The 17,486-nt window shown below is 33.8% G+C and overlaps 1 protein-coding gene across 1 annotated transcript in view; it reads left to right on the forward strand.

The window, feature by feature from the left end:
• The window catches only part of LOC149797617 (uncharacterized), a 74,251-nt gene that overhangs the window by 29,994 nt on the left and 26,771 nt on the right, over positions 1–17,486 (forward strand). The window contains exons 2-3 of the mRNA XM_089962503.1: positions 11,086–11,178; positions 11,898–12,134. Of these exons, the coding sequence (XP_089818629.1) occupies positions 11,092–11,178; positions 11,898–12,134 (324 nt within the window). The 5' untranslated portion in view covers positions 11,086–11,091. The remainder of the gene's footprint in view (positions 1–11,085; positions 11,179–11,897; positions 12,135–17,486) is intronic.

Here is a 17,486-nt window from a genome sequence, read left to right on the forward strand (position 1 = left end):
CGATGTTCAACATGAGTAAAAATACAGTTATTAATGTGAGAGAAGCACAATTAGATGATGATGTGGCAACAAAAAGATACGTAGACAGCAGCAGCAACACGATCGGAACTGAGATCAATAATCGTTTACTAACCGCCGGTAATACAATGACTGGTTCTCCCAATATGGATAATAATAAGATTACATGTCTTATAGAACCAGAATCTAACGATGACGCTGCAGCGAAGAAATACGTTGACAATATCAACATCCCGATGATGACATCGTTAATGACAACCAATGATGGAATGACCGCATTTAGAGCTGGATATTCTAATCATATAAACTTGTTTACAAATTTTCGCATAAAAAATGGAATCTTTGATAATTTCTTTGGAAAACCATGAGTTATCGGTATTAAACTCTCCGAAATCAAAAATATCACAGACATAGTAGTATATGCAGTTGCGTCCGGATCAGCATTATGGACAACACTCAATAAATCCATCAAACATCGCTCTGATGTTACCGGTATATACAGGCTCTTAGTACTCGGCTTTTCAAGATTTACGATATCTACCATAATTTCACGGCGTTATCCACTAACTGGATCTTCTGTAGTATTGGTAGTACTAGATCAAAACGATGAGGTAACATTTGTGGTGGAGCCCAAAGAAAAAGGCGTCAGCGTGTTGCACTACTGGTGTTGAATTAATTGCTAAACTTCCACCTACTTGAAATATAATGAATCAATATGAACACAAATAAACCTGATGGAACCCCAGATTAGCAAGTGAGTGTACCAACAGGAAATTATCGAATCAAACAGATCAACAGCGAGTTCTAAAATAGCTATCACTGCTCACTAACCAACATTATCGTCCGCGATATAAATATCAACTCCAGATTATGCCGCAGATATATATATTCTTCATCGATTAGAACTGTGTTAAGATGACCAGAAGTTCGACCGGTATATGAGGGATCACCAGAACCTAAACGAGTCGACTTTGCTACGTGCAAGAGAATATTTTTAACACTTCCAGAATACCAAAACGAATATCCATGGAGATTTAGTGGCGAAAATAATATTTTACTACGCGTAGTGGTGAAAAACTTCATGTGGTACAAAAACAAATATATGATCAGAATAAATTTAATGAAGAAAATATTAAATCATATTCCGCTTCGATTAATTCTGAACATACACGTGTACTTGCTTATCTGCAAAATCTTTTTTCCTCTTTATAACAGCATTATAACAATGACGTAAAAATAACAGAATATTGAATAAACACAACACCTAAATCAGATTGCATCAGATCGCAAATTAATTAAAGATTGTATCATTGGTTTTAGAATGATTTTATCGTTATTAATATAAATTCAGATTAATGGTTAATTTCACAGACTTGACGGTTATATTGCCCATAAAATTTCAGCTTCTCAAACAATTTTATCAAATTGAATAGTATCCTACACAACTTAAATTATCAAACAATTTCATCAAATTGATGGGTATATTACCCAAGTGTACTATGATTTCAGGTTCAATGATTTTGTCATTGTTATTAATATTTTTATTAGCGGCACATTGATTTTATTATCGTTATCAGTATATTACCCGTAATTATTATTGATATTGGTCAAATTCTTCTTATTGATGGGTCTATTACTCAAATTTATTATGATTATTAGTCAAATGCTTCAGATGATCGACCAGAAATAACAAATAAATATTATAATCTGATTCTGAGTAAATGTTTTTTCAGAAATAAAAAAAATTATATATTTTACTACAGTCAGAAATGAATTATTCACCCTTGACCCTGTCAAGGATTTCATACTTCCACTTTGTTTAGCTGTTAGTGACGTTTTCACTACTCTCACTTTCATAGTCACTCTTGACAGCGTTTTCATTTTCATATTTACAATGGATCGCTTCACAGTGGGACATAATCTTTCTCAGCTGCCTTACGCGCGTATTCACTTATTTTTTTGTTTCGTATTCATGAGACAATTCTGATATAATTTTCTCAGTCACACGTGCGAATGAAACGAATTATTCGACTTGTGTATCTTTGACTGTCGCCAAGGATCGTAACATAGACTGCTAAATTAGCTTAATGAATCAGTATTCCGCTGGTAATATATATCTATCTTCAAATTTTCTTTGTTGAAATGATTCAAAATCGAAAAAAAATTTTCAGGATCAAGTTGATCAGAATTTTTTTTTACCGTCATGTATTTTTTCAATCACATAAATAATATTAATTTTTTCTTAATACATATTTACAGTATATATAATCTTAGTTCTAAAGACGGTGCACCACACAATCTTAACTATACTACTGTATTTACAGCATTATATATAATCTTAGATCTAAGGACAGCACAACTTCTGTGTGAACCACTAGATTAACAAACGACATTCTAGCAGGTCCAGAGCGTAATTCGAAATATTTACACGTATTTACATTATATAAAGTCTTAGCTGTAATTATGGCATAACACAGTCTTAACTATATCATATCAAGCTCTTTACATCATTATATAAAATCTTAGCACTAAGGAAGGCACAACATACAATCTTATCTATAGTCGCAATTTACAGAATATAAAATCTTAGCTCTAAGGACGGCACAAACATACACCAACGGGGCCCTTCTCTACGTTCAACAAATGTGTGCACACCCTCCGCCATAATAAACCCAGGTGAGTGCAAAAGAGACCCCACCACGTGGTAATATGGTGGGAGGGTGTACGATTTTCTGTTATTCGACTGTGCACCGGAAACCTTCATCCAGTTGTCGCTGTTTGGTTTGGAAAACATTTTAGCGAATGCGGTTGGGCTGCAATAGGCTTATTGCGATATATGCTTCATGTAAAAATAATAATATCGTTGGTTGTAAGTTAAGCAATGATCTCATTTCGTCCGTAGAAACAAGTTTGGTTACCACGACAACAAAAATATTCCCCTGATGAAAATCCTGATATAACTAATTTTGAGAATAAAATCGCAAAAGATCTTGTAAGACAAATAATTGGTAAATTTACGCAAGGAGGATCATATGATCACAAACGACAATTTATAAGATTAATTATAGACAGTGCTGTACTCGATTTTATAATTGCTGATACAACGGAGAGAAACACATTTATAAGTTTAAGTAATGTTATTTTACCAGACGGAACTAAATTAGGAACTATAGTGAGTTACACTGATGGTGACTCACTACAGTATACTCATTTTAGATCTTCAATGCTCGCGTACGTTTCGATAAATTTATTTTCGATGATAAACAGATGTCCTGATACCGCAGTTAGAGTCGCCACAGATTCATTTTATATCAATAAAAAAAAATATGCTAAAATAATTGCATATCGGCGCTGATGCATCACTGGGCGAATGGAGAATAAAACGAGAAAAGATAGTTATTTCGAATTTGCCGAGGTTGAATCTTAGGAAATAAATTATAAAATTAAACAGATGTCACAATTGTCAGCACCATCTGTATATGATAATGTGACCAGGCATAAAACAGTTTATCTCAAGGGGCCTGAAAGTTCTGGTAAAACAGCACACGCGATTGAATTATTTCGAAATTTTGACATTAGTGTACTAACTCCGACTCACCATCTCGCCACAGAAATGAGCGAACGCGGAATTAAATCTCATACTTATCACAGCCTTTTTAGATGGAAAGGAGATGCATATGACTCCTGAGCGCATGGATGAGATATATATCAATACAATCATTATCTGGGATGAGATATGCACGGTGTCCGTTGAGGTATTCAAAATGTTTCTTGATTTGTTGTTGACGTGAACTAATAATGTTATCGTGTGTGGCGATCATGGTCAACCACCACCCTTAGTTGGATCATCTCCGCATGAATGGCTGAAAAACAAATTCGTAGATTATTATGAGGAGATAATTGATAATCATAGAGCTATTGATGAAACACTGAAATAGTTTCAAAGGTTAATCAGACTTCAGGCAGATAAAATACAGTGTGCGATAATGCGTGGAGTAATTCCATAAACTCCTATGAATGATTTTTGGGATTTATGGAAGCCTGCTGATTTGATAGTTGCAAATTGAAAGATAGTTCGTGATACACTTCAACAACAGTTTTTTCTGTTACATAAAGAAAACTTTTCAAATCTACCTGTACCAGTATATTATCGCCCAGCAGATACGCGACGACAGAATATTTAAGTTAAGATTCCTGGAATTAATGAGAAACAAAAATTTGTATTAAATGATATTGTTTTGGTTCTTATCAGTGCTGTTGATAGCACGTTAACGACGGACAAAACTCTATGGACTCTAGGATATGATATAACGATTCATTCGTCACAAGGATTAACTATTTCTGATACAAATATTTGGATTGTTGATGATCGTATTGAATGGTCAAATTTAGTTTATCTCGCAGTGTCTCGAGTCAGAAGAATGTCTCAGCTGCGGAAGGTTATCATAAACTTCACGGGAAATAATAATCAAACTGCTCGCAATGACGATGATGTAGTATGAACAAATTAGCTAGTTGTAAGCAGTGTGACAAAAAATATAAGCGCGATTTTGATCTCGATGCTGAATTTATCATGACATTGAAACGACAGAATAACCATTGTGCGAGCTGTAATACGGTAATGTTGTGGCAGTATTCAAATAATAATAATCCAAAACAGTTTATCGTAGATAAAATTATTAGCAATCTTGGTCACACAAGCGAAAATGTGATGCTGACCAGTCTTGAATGTAATCGACGTGGATTAGCCAGTTCACAAAAGTGAATGCGGTGGTAATTGTGTCTTCAGGAATTACTTGTAATTGTTCATGTTGAGGTGCAGTTGAATATAGTATGTAGATTGCAGGTCTACCTGTAGATCTTACCATTTCGTATGTGTCATCACACCAAATAGGATTAGCTGCTCTTTTATATCACCTTTAAGCTCGCCAGGTTCATATAAATATCCTACAGTCACATTACCTGGTTGTTCTGAGAAGGAGTCATGTCGTTGTATTGGTATACTTGTTTTTTTATTGCGTTGGTTTGACAGTTGCACGAGTAATTTCGTTATTTAACACAGCTATCACACTTGATAGTCTTGCAACCCATTCGCAAGATCTCATGTCCTTCTGAACTTTATTTAGGGATATTTGCTTCACATACTGATATCAAAATAACCGCTCAGCAAGTGTTCGATTAAATCGTTCAATGATTGCCTGATCGCGATGAATTGTTGTGTGTCTTCGTCGGATTTTAACGTTATGTTATTTCATCAGAGATGATACTGAACCAAGAAATTATTTGCCAGGATCAGCCTGTAATAGTTGTGGCCATCGTAGACCGCCACGTTGATAAATTCGTGCAAATGCAGATGGAACTTCAGTTGCTATTTTAGTTGATAGCTACTCTGCTTCTTTATAACTTCTTGCAACGTCAACGACAATTAACGCGTATTAAAATGTGCGTGATTGACGTCTAGCAATTTTAATGGTGTCATGTGGCAAAAGCAAACTGTCCGATTGATGAACTTCATCGGTAGTGCTGACATGTTCGTACTAAATTGTTTTAGGTGATGGTTGATAAGTTTGCCATATTGCCTGTCGTGCTATCCAATTTGCAGCAACTTAACGTGCGACACATGCTGCATTAGCAAGTCTACTAATCGCTGCTCAACCCCTACAATATCCTCTTGGGCTATAATAAACCGATTCCATTATGATAATCGCTTGATTAATTACCGGTCCCTAGCACTAGTTTACCTTTCATCACAGATTTTACTAGAAAGCTAGCAAGTTTTTCTCTGATTTTTATTTTTATGGAATTTAACGAGTGAATCAACTTTACATCTGCTATATGTCGTTGGTATAAATCTCTCTTTTTATAAGCAACATCATGAACGTTGCGTGCTTGATCAATCGCATTTAATGGATACTCCTCTCCATGTCTTGGCTGCTCTCGTTCGTCAAGTCTGATATCAGGTCGGGGTCCAGGACCGCAAGAATTATATCCAGGAAGATGCTTTTCTCCTGGGTACTTAGCCCATGGAGCTCCTGGTAATTTTGCCAGTGAAGCAGCGATATCACCACCTGTCTTCATACGAGATTAAATAAATTTGTATTTTTGTACCACATTTCACACACGTGCCTGTAAGTGCACGCTTTTTTATTATTGTTCTTATTCCATTTGTGGGTGTTGGTGTTCTGCATCGATTACAATATAAATCCATATTATTTATTATATTTTGTACAAAAGGATATAATTGATTTCTCAGCGACACGAAAGCAAGAGCCAGTCAAGCATCATCCAGCGCTATCAAGTCCTATCAGAGCAATTATCATAGGTCCGTCTGGATTTGGTAAGACGCAATTGATGCTTAATCAGATAATGAGATCGCTCAAGTGGGATAAGTTATATTCATTTGCACCATCTGTAGATGGTCAGAGATGCTACGAAGTGCCTAAAGATTTTAATGAAAATGCAAAATTGTTGGACGAGGATGGCAATGATATTGATTTTATTGTTGTTATTGTTGTGGGATTTAACGCCATTTTTCAGCACACGATAGGCTATGCATAGCGGCCAGTATTAATGGTGGAGGAAGAACCCGGGAAAACCCCTGGAAGAACCACCGACCCACGAGAAGCTACTGGCAAGCTTTCTCACATACCCACATTGGCCGAATCCTAGACTCGAACCCACGCAGACAGAGGTGAGATGGCAGTGATCCGTAACGGAGAGCGCTTTAGACCACTCGGCCACTCGGGACCCCCATTATTGATTTTATCACCGATATTGATAAAGCCCCATCTGTAGATGACCTCCATGGATTTATTAATAATCTCGTAGTATACGACGATGTGATGCTGGACAAACAATCAAATCCACCTCGGATATTTTCTCGATGTAGACACAAAAACACAGACGTGCTTTATGTTACTCAGTGATATACACAAATACCTAAAGTGATCAGAGATAACTCCAATATTTTAGTTGTTGTTAATGGAGCTGATACACATACTCTGCGAAACATTCAAAGGACTTGGTGTTCTGGTGGTATGGATATGATTAAGTTCAAAAACTTCTTTCAAAAGCTCAAACTACCCCACACGGATTTATCACGATACATTTATATGATCCTCGGTCGCGATATCGTGTGGTCTTGATAAAATGTTCGGTTGAGATACAGCAGCAGGGAAGGTGACGACAATAATTGAGTGGGCGGGTGGGTAAACAAACACGCATACAAATTCGAAAACACAAACGTCAAAAATTAAATAACAAAATGAGCTAACCCAATTAGAGAAAATCTCAGTCGGTTTGAGGCTCCGATTTGGCGTTAATGACCTTGTATTTTCATTTTTCGTTGGAAGCTTTATTTTCGCGAACGGACCCTCCTAACCTTTGTAGGATTTACCTTCCCTGTTGCTATAATTCTTAATAAAGACTCCCAGAGGCTGCATGTAATACCATACAGATATATCCTTCTCAGTAGAGCTTGGTGCCTTTGGCATCCATAGGATTTTCAGCATCGAACGTAAACAGGGCGAGTGTCCTATATGTATCTCTTGCCTCGTATGCAAATGTTGTTGCGTGGTTTTAAAATGACTGTTTATATGTTGCCTGTTGTTATTGTGACTGATGTTTCAAATGTAAAATTTTACACCAATCACTTATTATGGCAGAATACAATCAGTCAATAAATCACAGCTTATTAAGCAGTCCTTGGTAAAGTAAGCAAAAGACATACAGGCGCAATTAGCTTGATCATCTCTTCGAATTTTAATTTACAGGGTGGTCCAATTTGCAATTCACTAAATGTTTTTCACTGAAAAATAACGATTAAAAACTAGCAGTGTGATGAATAACCGAGAAAGGTATAGGACCCTTTTTGCACCATTGTTTCAAGGTTTGATATCAAGCCAAGCAAGAATCATGGCTTGAACCTATACTTTCAATCAATTTTAATCGATATCTTAAATGCCTGAAACTCTTAAATCCCTGTGGTTAATCTTTCTAGCGAAGGACAATATCATTTTCAGTTATCGACTATTTACGTTGGCAACAATCATCAGTTTTATTGTTCAGACAACTTGGTGTTCCTAATAATTATTTTCAATATATTTCATCAGTTTGACTCCTTAACTTTCTTCTTGTTGTTGAATAAGTTTTGCCTCTTTTTGAACATAATTAGGATTCTTTGCTATAAGTCATTGGATCTATTGTTTAATTTCTTCTTACTCGTCCTTAAGTAGATCTGTTTCATCGATTTATTCTTTCAGAGCATCATCTAGCATTTCACAACTATGCCTGATATGCTATCATCGCGTAAGTTTGTAACTTTTCCGCAGGATTTAATCCAATGTAATCGTTCTATTACACTATTGCCTTTTCCTTAAGAATGTACAAAAATTATTGCCACTCGCGAATTCAACAAACTCAGTTATTTTATCATTGGTCATTATGTAAATTTACATGTATGTTAGATGGCTTCTGATTTATAAGTGCCTCATCTGTCTCCTTGGTCTCTATTTAGGTGTTCTTAAATCTTGCTGAACCCATATTTGTCTGCGCTGCCAAGAAGGTGTATCTTAAGGATGTCATGACCTGGAACTGCAGCAAATATTTATTCATTACTGTTTTGTTCTTTTTTTCTACTTGACATGTTGTTTCTAACATATAAATGGAGAGGATATGCCGTGTCATTCTACAAATTGGCTGTAAGTGTTTCAAGGAAGACCTGTGATTTGAGCCTCATTCGGTCCGTTTCTGTCCATTTAATGCTGGGAGAATGTATTTAGCTCTAATGAAATTTTATGTGACGGATCTCAGCTTTTTCATTTAACAAATGTCAGTGCAACACTCATTTTTAACTCATGGATCTAGCGTATGAGATATTTTATTTAGTAGATTGTTAAGATTAATTTGTTTTAAAATTTCTGAAAGTTGTGTCTAATACAGAAGGTTGGCGTTTCTTTGGCCCTAAATGGCCGTTTAGAAATATATTTCCACTGTCATCTAAATGTTGTTTGTAATAAAGACACTTTGTTCGTTTGAACCGTGTATATATCATGATTCTACGAAATAACCAATGTCATTTGTTAGTTGTTGTCCTTGTGATTGATTAAGCACTCCCTATACATTTACAATTTCAAACTTTGGAATTCTTATCTACAATCTCTCTAATCTGAGTGCTTTAATTTGCATCCTATTAACAGTCCTACACGTTCTGGTTGACTTTATGGATTTTATTTATCTTGCTTGTTTCATAAAAGTGTAACTTTTCTGTCATGTTATCATTAAATTGTTTATCAACTTTGAGTGAATGACTATGATTTTTAAAAATGTAACTAATGATCCATTATGATGCCAGTTGTGTTACATACTTTGTTTAGGGTCGTTTGTGTTCATTTGTTTATCCGCTGTCTTGATTTTCAACAAAACAGAATTTAAACAAGTACATTTTATATATATATATATATATATATATATATATATATATATATATATATATATATATATATATATATATATATGAACTTGTTTAAATTCTATTTTATCAACCTTTTGGGATCTAGATTATGTGTTTAAAATTTAGTTGAATGCAGCAGTGAAAAATATTATTTAATATTTTTTACGGTGATGCAAACTTTTTGTTTTCTTCATTCATCGAGGTTAATCGACGTCACTATCACCCATTATTCGTGTAAAAGTGCTAATGTTCAGATAAAACGCTTATATTTTAGAAACCGTCCACATCATATTCAGCGTGATCTTTTGATTAAACTAAACATGTTCAAACAGTCAAATAGATCTGTAATTTCAATTATCAAACTGAAATATTTCTCTAAATTACTTTGAATAATATAAAATTTGCATTTCTTTTATCTTTTCACCTTTTTGAATTTTTTATTATTATTGCACACAACTTGGAGTTTAACGTGTTACAATTTGTTTTAATCTTTCTGCCAAACATGTTTGTAGTATCAGGTTCGACATGAATGAAGAACAAGTATACTGGTGCTCTAAATTTGAAATGCACGTCTTCTGCAGTATTATTTATTATACCATAGCGTCATCGTGAGACCTACAATTTATGCCTCGCTAACATAGACCAAATATTTGTGTTTTACAAATAGTCAACTGGATTATATTTTCATCCTACACATGTCCTAGTCTGCACAATATGCCCGTTACCACCAATGCATTGGAAAATATGGAGTTAAATATGTTTATACAGTGGTAAACGTTACATAATAACTAAACGTTATATATTATGATAGATTGCTCTCTCAACAAGTATAGTGTGTATTGTATATGGGAACGAGCATAGAAATTAAGTGAATGCACTGTCTGCTTTTCATGTGAGGCATGATCTGCAGTGACTAAGGTAAATGCTGATACATGAATATGTTTTTTGAGAGTGCTCATACTGGCTGTCAATCCAATGTTACCAAACCCAAGTGACTATCACCCAGTAAAATATTGCTTCTAGTGATAGGTTGTGTGATAATAGCTTCTAAAGGAAATTTTAGAATCTTGATTGTTGTAGAAACATAAAAAAAAGAAAAAAAGAATCTTTGGTTTTACCAACTCATTGTAAAACCCTACTTTGACACCGGAAAGAGTTTTCCATTTTAACTATTTTGTGTTTTCTTCGCCCTTTCAAAGATGTGAACATTTCATTGTCAAATTTACTTTATTTTGAATTTATTTTCTGCATGATAATTAATGTTTTCAAGGACACTTGAGATTGCCAAAGATTCTTAGATGCGACTTTGGTTACATTCTTGTTTATTGTAGCATTTCCGTATCACTACACGAAACGTACAAACCAAACTTACAAATATCGATACGGGCTAGTGGCTATGAACTACCGCTCAACGCTTCTCACAAAAGTTTGATTCTATATTTCATAATTAAGAAACCACAAAAACCTACATTAAAGGACCACATATCTTCAGGAACCACATTTAGCATTCCCACCAGTACTCTTTTAAGACATGTTTCGCTTTCATATATTTCCAGATGGGACAGGAGATGTAAGATTTACAATACACATTTCTGACCTATTTCTTGTCTTTTAAGGATGACATGGCTCGCGCATCAGGTGGAAAGAAGAGTGTTTTAGTAGGAGGCATTCAGGTGTCCGTCTTCGTCGGAGATCTGGTGAAGCATAAGGTTCTCTCTCTCTCTCTCTCTCTCTCTCTCATATGTAGTGTTTCTAATTTTGCAGCATACTTATTTTGATACATTGAATCATCGATCAAGTGAACGCTCAAAAGAATGCGTTTGTCATAATTTTATCTAATCCTACGTTTTAGCTTGCATCAGATTATTTGGTTATGTTTCTGTTTCATGTCTAATAATTTGATCCTGACTGTGATAACAGCTTTCAGTTGTATTTTTATTGTACGATTTTTAACCAGAGAATGTATAGGTCATTACAAGAAATAAAATAAAGAACAGTTTACTGGAGTCCATTCTAACATCTGGAAGATCCAAAACTTCAAAAGTGAATAATCCTCTATGTCACATTTCGGTACCATCACGTAATTCATCTCATTTGTACTGAATTCAATGGGGTTATTTTAAAGTTTGAACGTGCATGATAAGATATGATATTCAAGTTTATATTGCTGTTTTGTTTATTGAGAAAAGTATTACATTAACATCTGGCATCTACAACAACAAAAACAATCCATAACTTAAATGTTTATAAGAATATATTTGTTGTTTAGGTATCATAGAAATAATAATAATAATAGCAACAACAACTAAACCGCAGAAACTGGTGCATTCGTGTAATTTGAGTTGCATTCTCATAGGACACTTTGGTGTATTCGTGTACTTTTCATACTCAAATACATGTTAAATTAGTTGTTTCGGTTTCTTTCTAGACGGATGTTTTAGTCTGTACCACAATAAGCGCACTAATACTCGAAGAAGGAAGAATATCCAGAGCGATCCTTGATGTTGGGGGCAAGTCCCTCCAAGAAGAGTGTAGTAAGAAGTACCCAAATGGGCTGAAGGGTGGCGATATAGCAGAGGTTGGCCCGGGAAAGCTCCAATGTCAGACTGTGTACTTTATCTGTATTCCAATGACTGATCAGGAAAATGTTTCCCGTCAAGAATCTGTAAGTGCACAAATCTGTAAATTCTTTTTCCGTTTTTTTTTCTCACAGGTTTGTTAATAAATGTTTCCTTAATATGTGCTTCCTTAGATATCTGATTTTTATGCATTTGAATTTTTACATAGCTGTTTTACATTTTTCTCCAACAAAATCTTTCATCATAACTCTGAGCAGAGTTCATTTTACAGAAGACGGCACTTTCGGGAGACCAATAACTAAATAAATAACTAGCCCAGTTAGATTAATGAGTTCAGCAGGACGGCTACAAAGATGGAGCGAACACAGTATGATAATTTGTTATTTTTTTACATATCTTAAATAATAGCAAATATTATTCATTTGTTTGAAAGGATTGAAGAAATGTTATTAAACTGATGCAAAGAAATGTAAACGTTTTAGAGGGTCATCCACTTTATTTGGTGATAAAGAAAAGTTTCATGACATTCTCTGCGTAAATGATAGCTCTTTAAATGACCGACAAAGAACAATGTATATATATATATATATATATATATATATATATATATATATATATATATATATATATATATATATATATATATATATATGTGTGTGTGTGTGTGTGTGTGTGTGTGTGTGTGTGTGGACGATCCTCTAACACATTTACATTTATTTACATTTCCTTGCAACAGTTTAACAATCTTTCTTCAATCATTTCATACAAATGAATACTTTCAGAGGTATATGAAATTTTGCCATTCCAGTGTTAAACTCTGCTACAGCTAATTCATATACCGAGTCACCATGTATTGTTTTAAATTGAACTTTGTTTTCAATAAATTATGTCTCTTTTTGTCACATTATTTTAATCGATTAATGTACAATGTACAAGCTCTCGAACTTGCACATGATTGCTTATAAAACTGACTAAGTGGCATCATTGTTAGGTGAGATGTACTTACACTTGGTGGAAAATGGACTAGTATGCAGGCAAGGCGATGGGTGCCGTTCACTCTTGGACCTGGGTTCTAATCTCCATAGAGTATAAATTAAGAATTCTATAACCTGCATGATATTATATATATATATATATATATATATATATATATATATATATATATATATATATATATATATATATATATATATATAACACAAATAAAATAAAATACACTGAATTAAAGGAATGATGATACAGAACAATCTACTTCCATGAGTGACATGGATCACGCATTGTCGGCTGTTATAGTGGACATGCAAGCATATGAGATGACAAAAATAGACACAAATAACAAATACTGTTATATATTGATAATGATTTTCTCAACAACAAAAAAAACACGTGGACAAAAAAACATTTAAGACGAATTGGTAGGCAACAGACACCATGATTTTAGAGATAGAGTGAAAACCTGAAATTTAATATTTTAGTGAAATGAAAGACTTGTGCAGCAGGAACATTAATAAGCTACTGCAAATGGAAAGCTTTGAATACTTTCTAATTTACTTTGAAAAAAAATAGCATATGCAATGGAAAGCTTATACAGGACTCTGAAAACTAGGATGTAAACGTGTTTCACACAAAATGAAGCCAGTAAACAGCTTGGCTATTTACCAGGTTTATTTGATGGTTATGATAAAATCAATGGCAGGTCAATAGATACAACAACGAGTGAAACAAGCAATGACAAAGACAGATTTTAAAAGTATGAATCACTTTATATGGTTACTTGACAAAATGTTACTTTTGGAATGCCTCATTTCAAATCAGTTACTCAGAATTTCAAAGTATAAAATAATATTTGAAATGTGATACCTCTAACCTATTTAAAATAAAATTTTAATCTATCTAGTCATTTACAAACAGGAAAACATAAAGAGAGTGAATATAAAAGACATTCTTTACCAAGAAGAGTTATCGTTCTATGACAAAGACGATGCCATATACAAAATTAATAATGTTTCAGTTCGAAAGAATGAACACAAATGGAATGTGACTGTACAATCTAGATGATATAATGAATCGGTTAAAAACCAAATGACAACATTAAACCACTGTTAAATATGCAGGAAGGAAAATGTGACATTCAAAATGTTTGGTGCATTAAAACACTGAGGAGTTCAAACATATGCGATATCTGAATTTGTATGTATTGCAAAATCGGATAGAAAAAAAGAAAGTACATCCCAAAATATTACAGGTATAAAACGAAATGGTACACATGAAAAACTGAATAATGCATAAAATTAAAGAAGAGATGGATACATGAAATTCAAAATACGAAGTCGGTTCCAGATTCGTCTCAAGGAAACTAGCAGACTAAACGTTATGCAATCAAATGGAGAGATTTACTGTTCTCTCGAGTTTAGTACATAGAACTATCGGTACTGTACCAACGGCACTCAAGGTTCGTACAACGGCATACTAAATTATGTACAGTAAACGATGCATTTTTCGCAGACAATATTATTATCATGTACAACTTCACTATGTCCGTAAAATATTCTTTCACAAATATTCCAAAATACTAAAGTAAAGTGAGTTTATTAATAAAATGTATTACACCATATGGATTAGGAAACCATTTGTTTAGATATGCTGACTTTTGAATCTACAGCTTTTTAGGAACTCTAAATTTAAAGGTCACTGGCCGTACTCCAACATTTTCCTATTTATATCAGATTTGCGTTACATGATTAAAAATAGTTATACTCGCACAAAAAGAACAAAAAAATTATCAAATGTAAAGAAGAAATAATAATTTTATTACTCAAAATAGAAGTATACAACGCTGTTACTTCCCCTTAGTTACGATTTCCCACCTATAGAGGACGCAACCGGAAATGACGTACATTTATCCCTACAAGACGAAGTACATGCTTCTTGTTGTTGAAAAATAAAACACTATAAACTATGGATAGAGAATATTTAGATGAGACTAATGATAATTAATTTACTGTTCAGCCTTATATCGGTATGCGTGCACGAAGCACTAGATTTTGTCGCTTTCAAAACTGTTCCATTGTTTCAATTTATTTTCAAAATCCCCGTTAATACAGGTAAAAATAATCAATGCTGGCTTCCCTGCGTCGGCAGACTTTATATAAAAAAAGATGAAAGAAATCGGCACAATTAAAGAATCCAAAGGAACAAAACTCGACTTTCTTTTGTCGGCCAATTTCAGAAGGAAAAATTGGCACACGAAAAAGATACTCAAGTCAAGATTCCGGGGTTGATTTGCATTGTAATAAAATAACCTCTGTATTTGATATCCTGTCGGTAAGTTTAAACAATGATTGAATTGCTCCCTGCTAGTTATGGTTGTCACCCGGGCTTCTATTTGTTTGCCACATGTAATCATAATTGATGTTTGCAGGGCAAATAGTATACACAATAATAACTTCCTTTAATAATAATCTTGTAACACATGCTAGCAAAAAGATTATCATTTGCACTCACACTGAATGTATTTTAAAATAATGATTATTTTATTTGCGAGATACCGACTTATAGTTAACCTGGATACAATACAATCTGCGTCAGTTTGCAATAAGTAACTTATAATGCGTGAATGGCAGGTGCCTTCAAGCAATAATTTCGTGTCATTTGCGATTTTGTTATTTGACATAAGCGATACACTAAGGATGTATACGCAAGCCGGCATCCGCTACATATACGAAGTTTCTAGACATATATATTTTTTTAAATATTTTTCGCATGATGAAAAAAGAAGGAATATATGATAACAGTGCAAGTTGAATTTCTTTCATTTTATTTTCAAACAAGTGTATGTTTATCAATTTATTTTGTACCGTGAGTGTGGGGGGGGGGGGGGTAGGAGGAGGGGCACACATTAAACACAAACTTATTTCCTTTCTAATTTGTACGGAATAATGGAGCAGATATGATTGACGATATTGACCAGTAATAACAAGCTTTCAATTTACGCGCGCAAACACTAAGACAACTTGAAAAATAAAAACAAACAATAAAATTCACTGGTAAGAGCTTCATTTTGCAGCAACTAAAGACTGACAAAATGCTCATCATTATTCTCTCTCTCTCTCTCTCTCTCTCTCTCTCTCTCTCTCTCATGTGTAATCTAGTATGTATTGTATGCAGCTGTGTTACAAAGTAAAGCCTAAAATTAAGTATATTTGTTATAATATCTCATGTACACTACCCTTAGCAAAATTTATACGTAATTTGTAGAATATTATCGGTTACGTATTTTCGTTTTATAAATGATTATTGATAATTTGACCGGAAGACTTAAACTGAGAATGTCGTTGTGCAGATGCATATATTTTTTAGTATAAAAATGTATGTAAATATTTTAATTAGAACAAGTAATATATGTCAGTTTGTGTTTTATCTCATAAATATGTACGTTACGAAGTATGTTTAGTTTCTTTCAAAGAAAATCAAAGTAGCTTGTTTAAATTTATTTTGTTCCCCCTGAAACCTATCTTACATAGCATCTACTTTTTTGTTCGAGAAAAAGAACGTACAAACTATTGTTAAGTTTGGCCGAATTGTATTTCGAGTTGGGCCGAATTGTCTTTGGGCCAAATTCACTATAATCCGGCATAAATGACACAACTTTCCCATCTCTCCTCTATTCGTTCCCACAGATTAAATACACTTTTTTCTGGTAAACATGGTTTTTCGGAAAAAGAAAGAACGCTTTTATCCATCATCACTCTTTTGGTTACATCCGAATGCAACACAGTGCACCATATTTTCTGTAAAAAAGCACGATCGTACGCTATATCACATAGACATTTACGTGGGGAAATTAAGCACTTGAATGGCTAGGTTGAATAGAAGGGATAAATGTACGTCATATCCGGTTTTGGCACGCGGAAACTACCGATTGTTAACGGAGATTGCCGAATAATTTTTTCATTTTATGAAGCGGAGTTTTAAGTCTAATTAAACATTTTTATGGTGTGCATACATTATCAATGCGTTTTGTTTATAACTATAATAATAACACACGTTTGTACAATATAGGTGGCAGGTGACCTTTAACATTATGTAATAATTCTACTTAATGGGAGATATAACAGGTGTTCAAACTCAAAGTGATTAACGTGGCACTGAGGTCTAGGGATGAAATTATTAAAGAAAGCAATCAATCATAAAGAAGTACATCTATATCGCCTTGTACATCTGTAGTTTAACTGAAATTGCCTATGAATGTCAGACTATTTATATGACTATTACATGGTCTAAAACTATGTAACAAAAATATGCAAAAACATCAAGTTTTGTTTAAATTCAACAACTATTTCTGTAGAATACGAAGTGAAAATTTAAAAGAAACTTACAATATCGTGAAATAAATTACACATAATCCATAAAGTTCAATCACAAGTCCGGAAGTATTG

The sequence above is a fragment of the Sinohyriopsis cumingii genome, chromosome 6 (assembly GCF_028554795.1).
Source record: "Sinohyriopsis cumingii isolate HCF-2022 chromosome 6, ASM2855479v2, whole genome shotgun sequence".
Classification (NCBI taxonomy): domain Eukaryota; kingdom Metazoa; phylum Mollusca; class Bivalvia; order Unionida; family Unionidae; genus Sinohyriopsis; species Sinohyriopsis cumingii.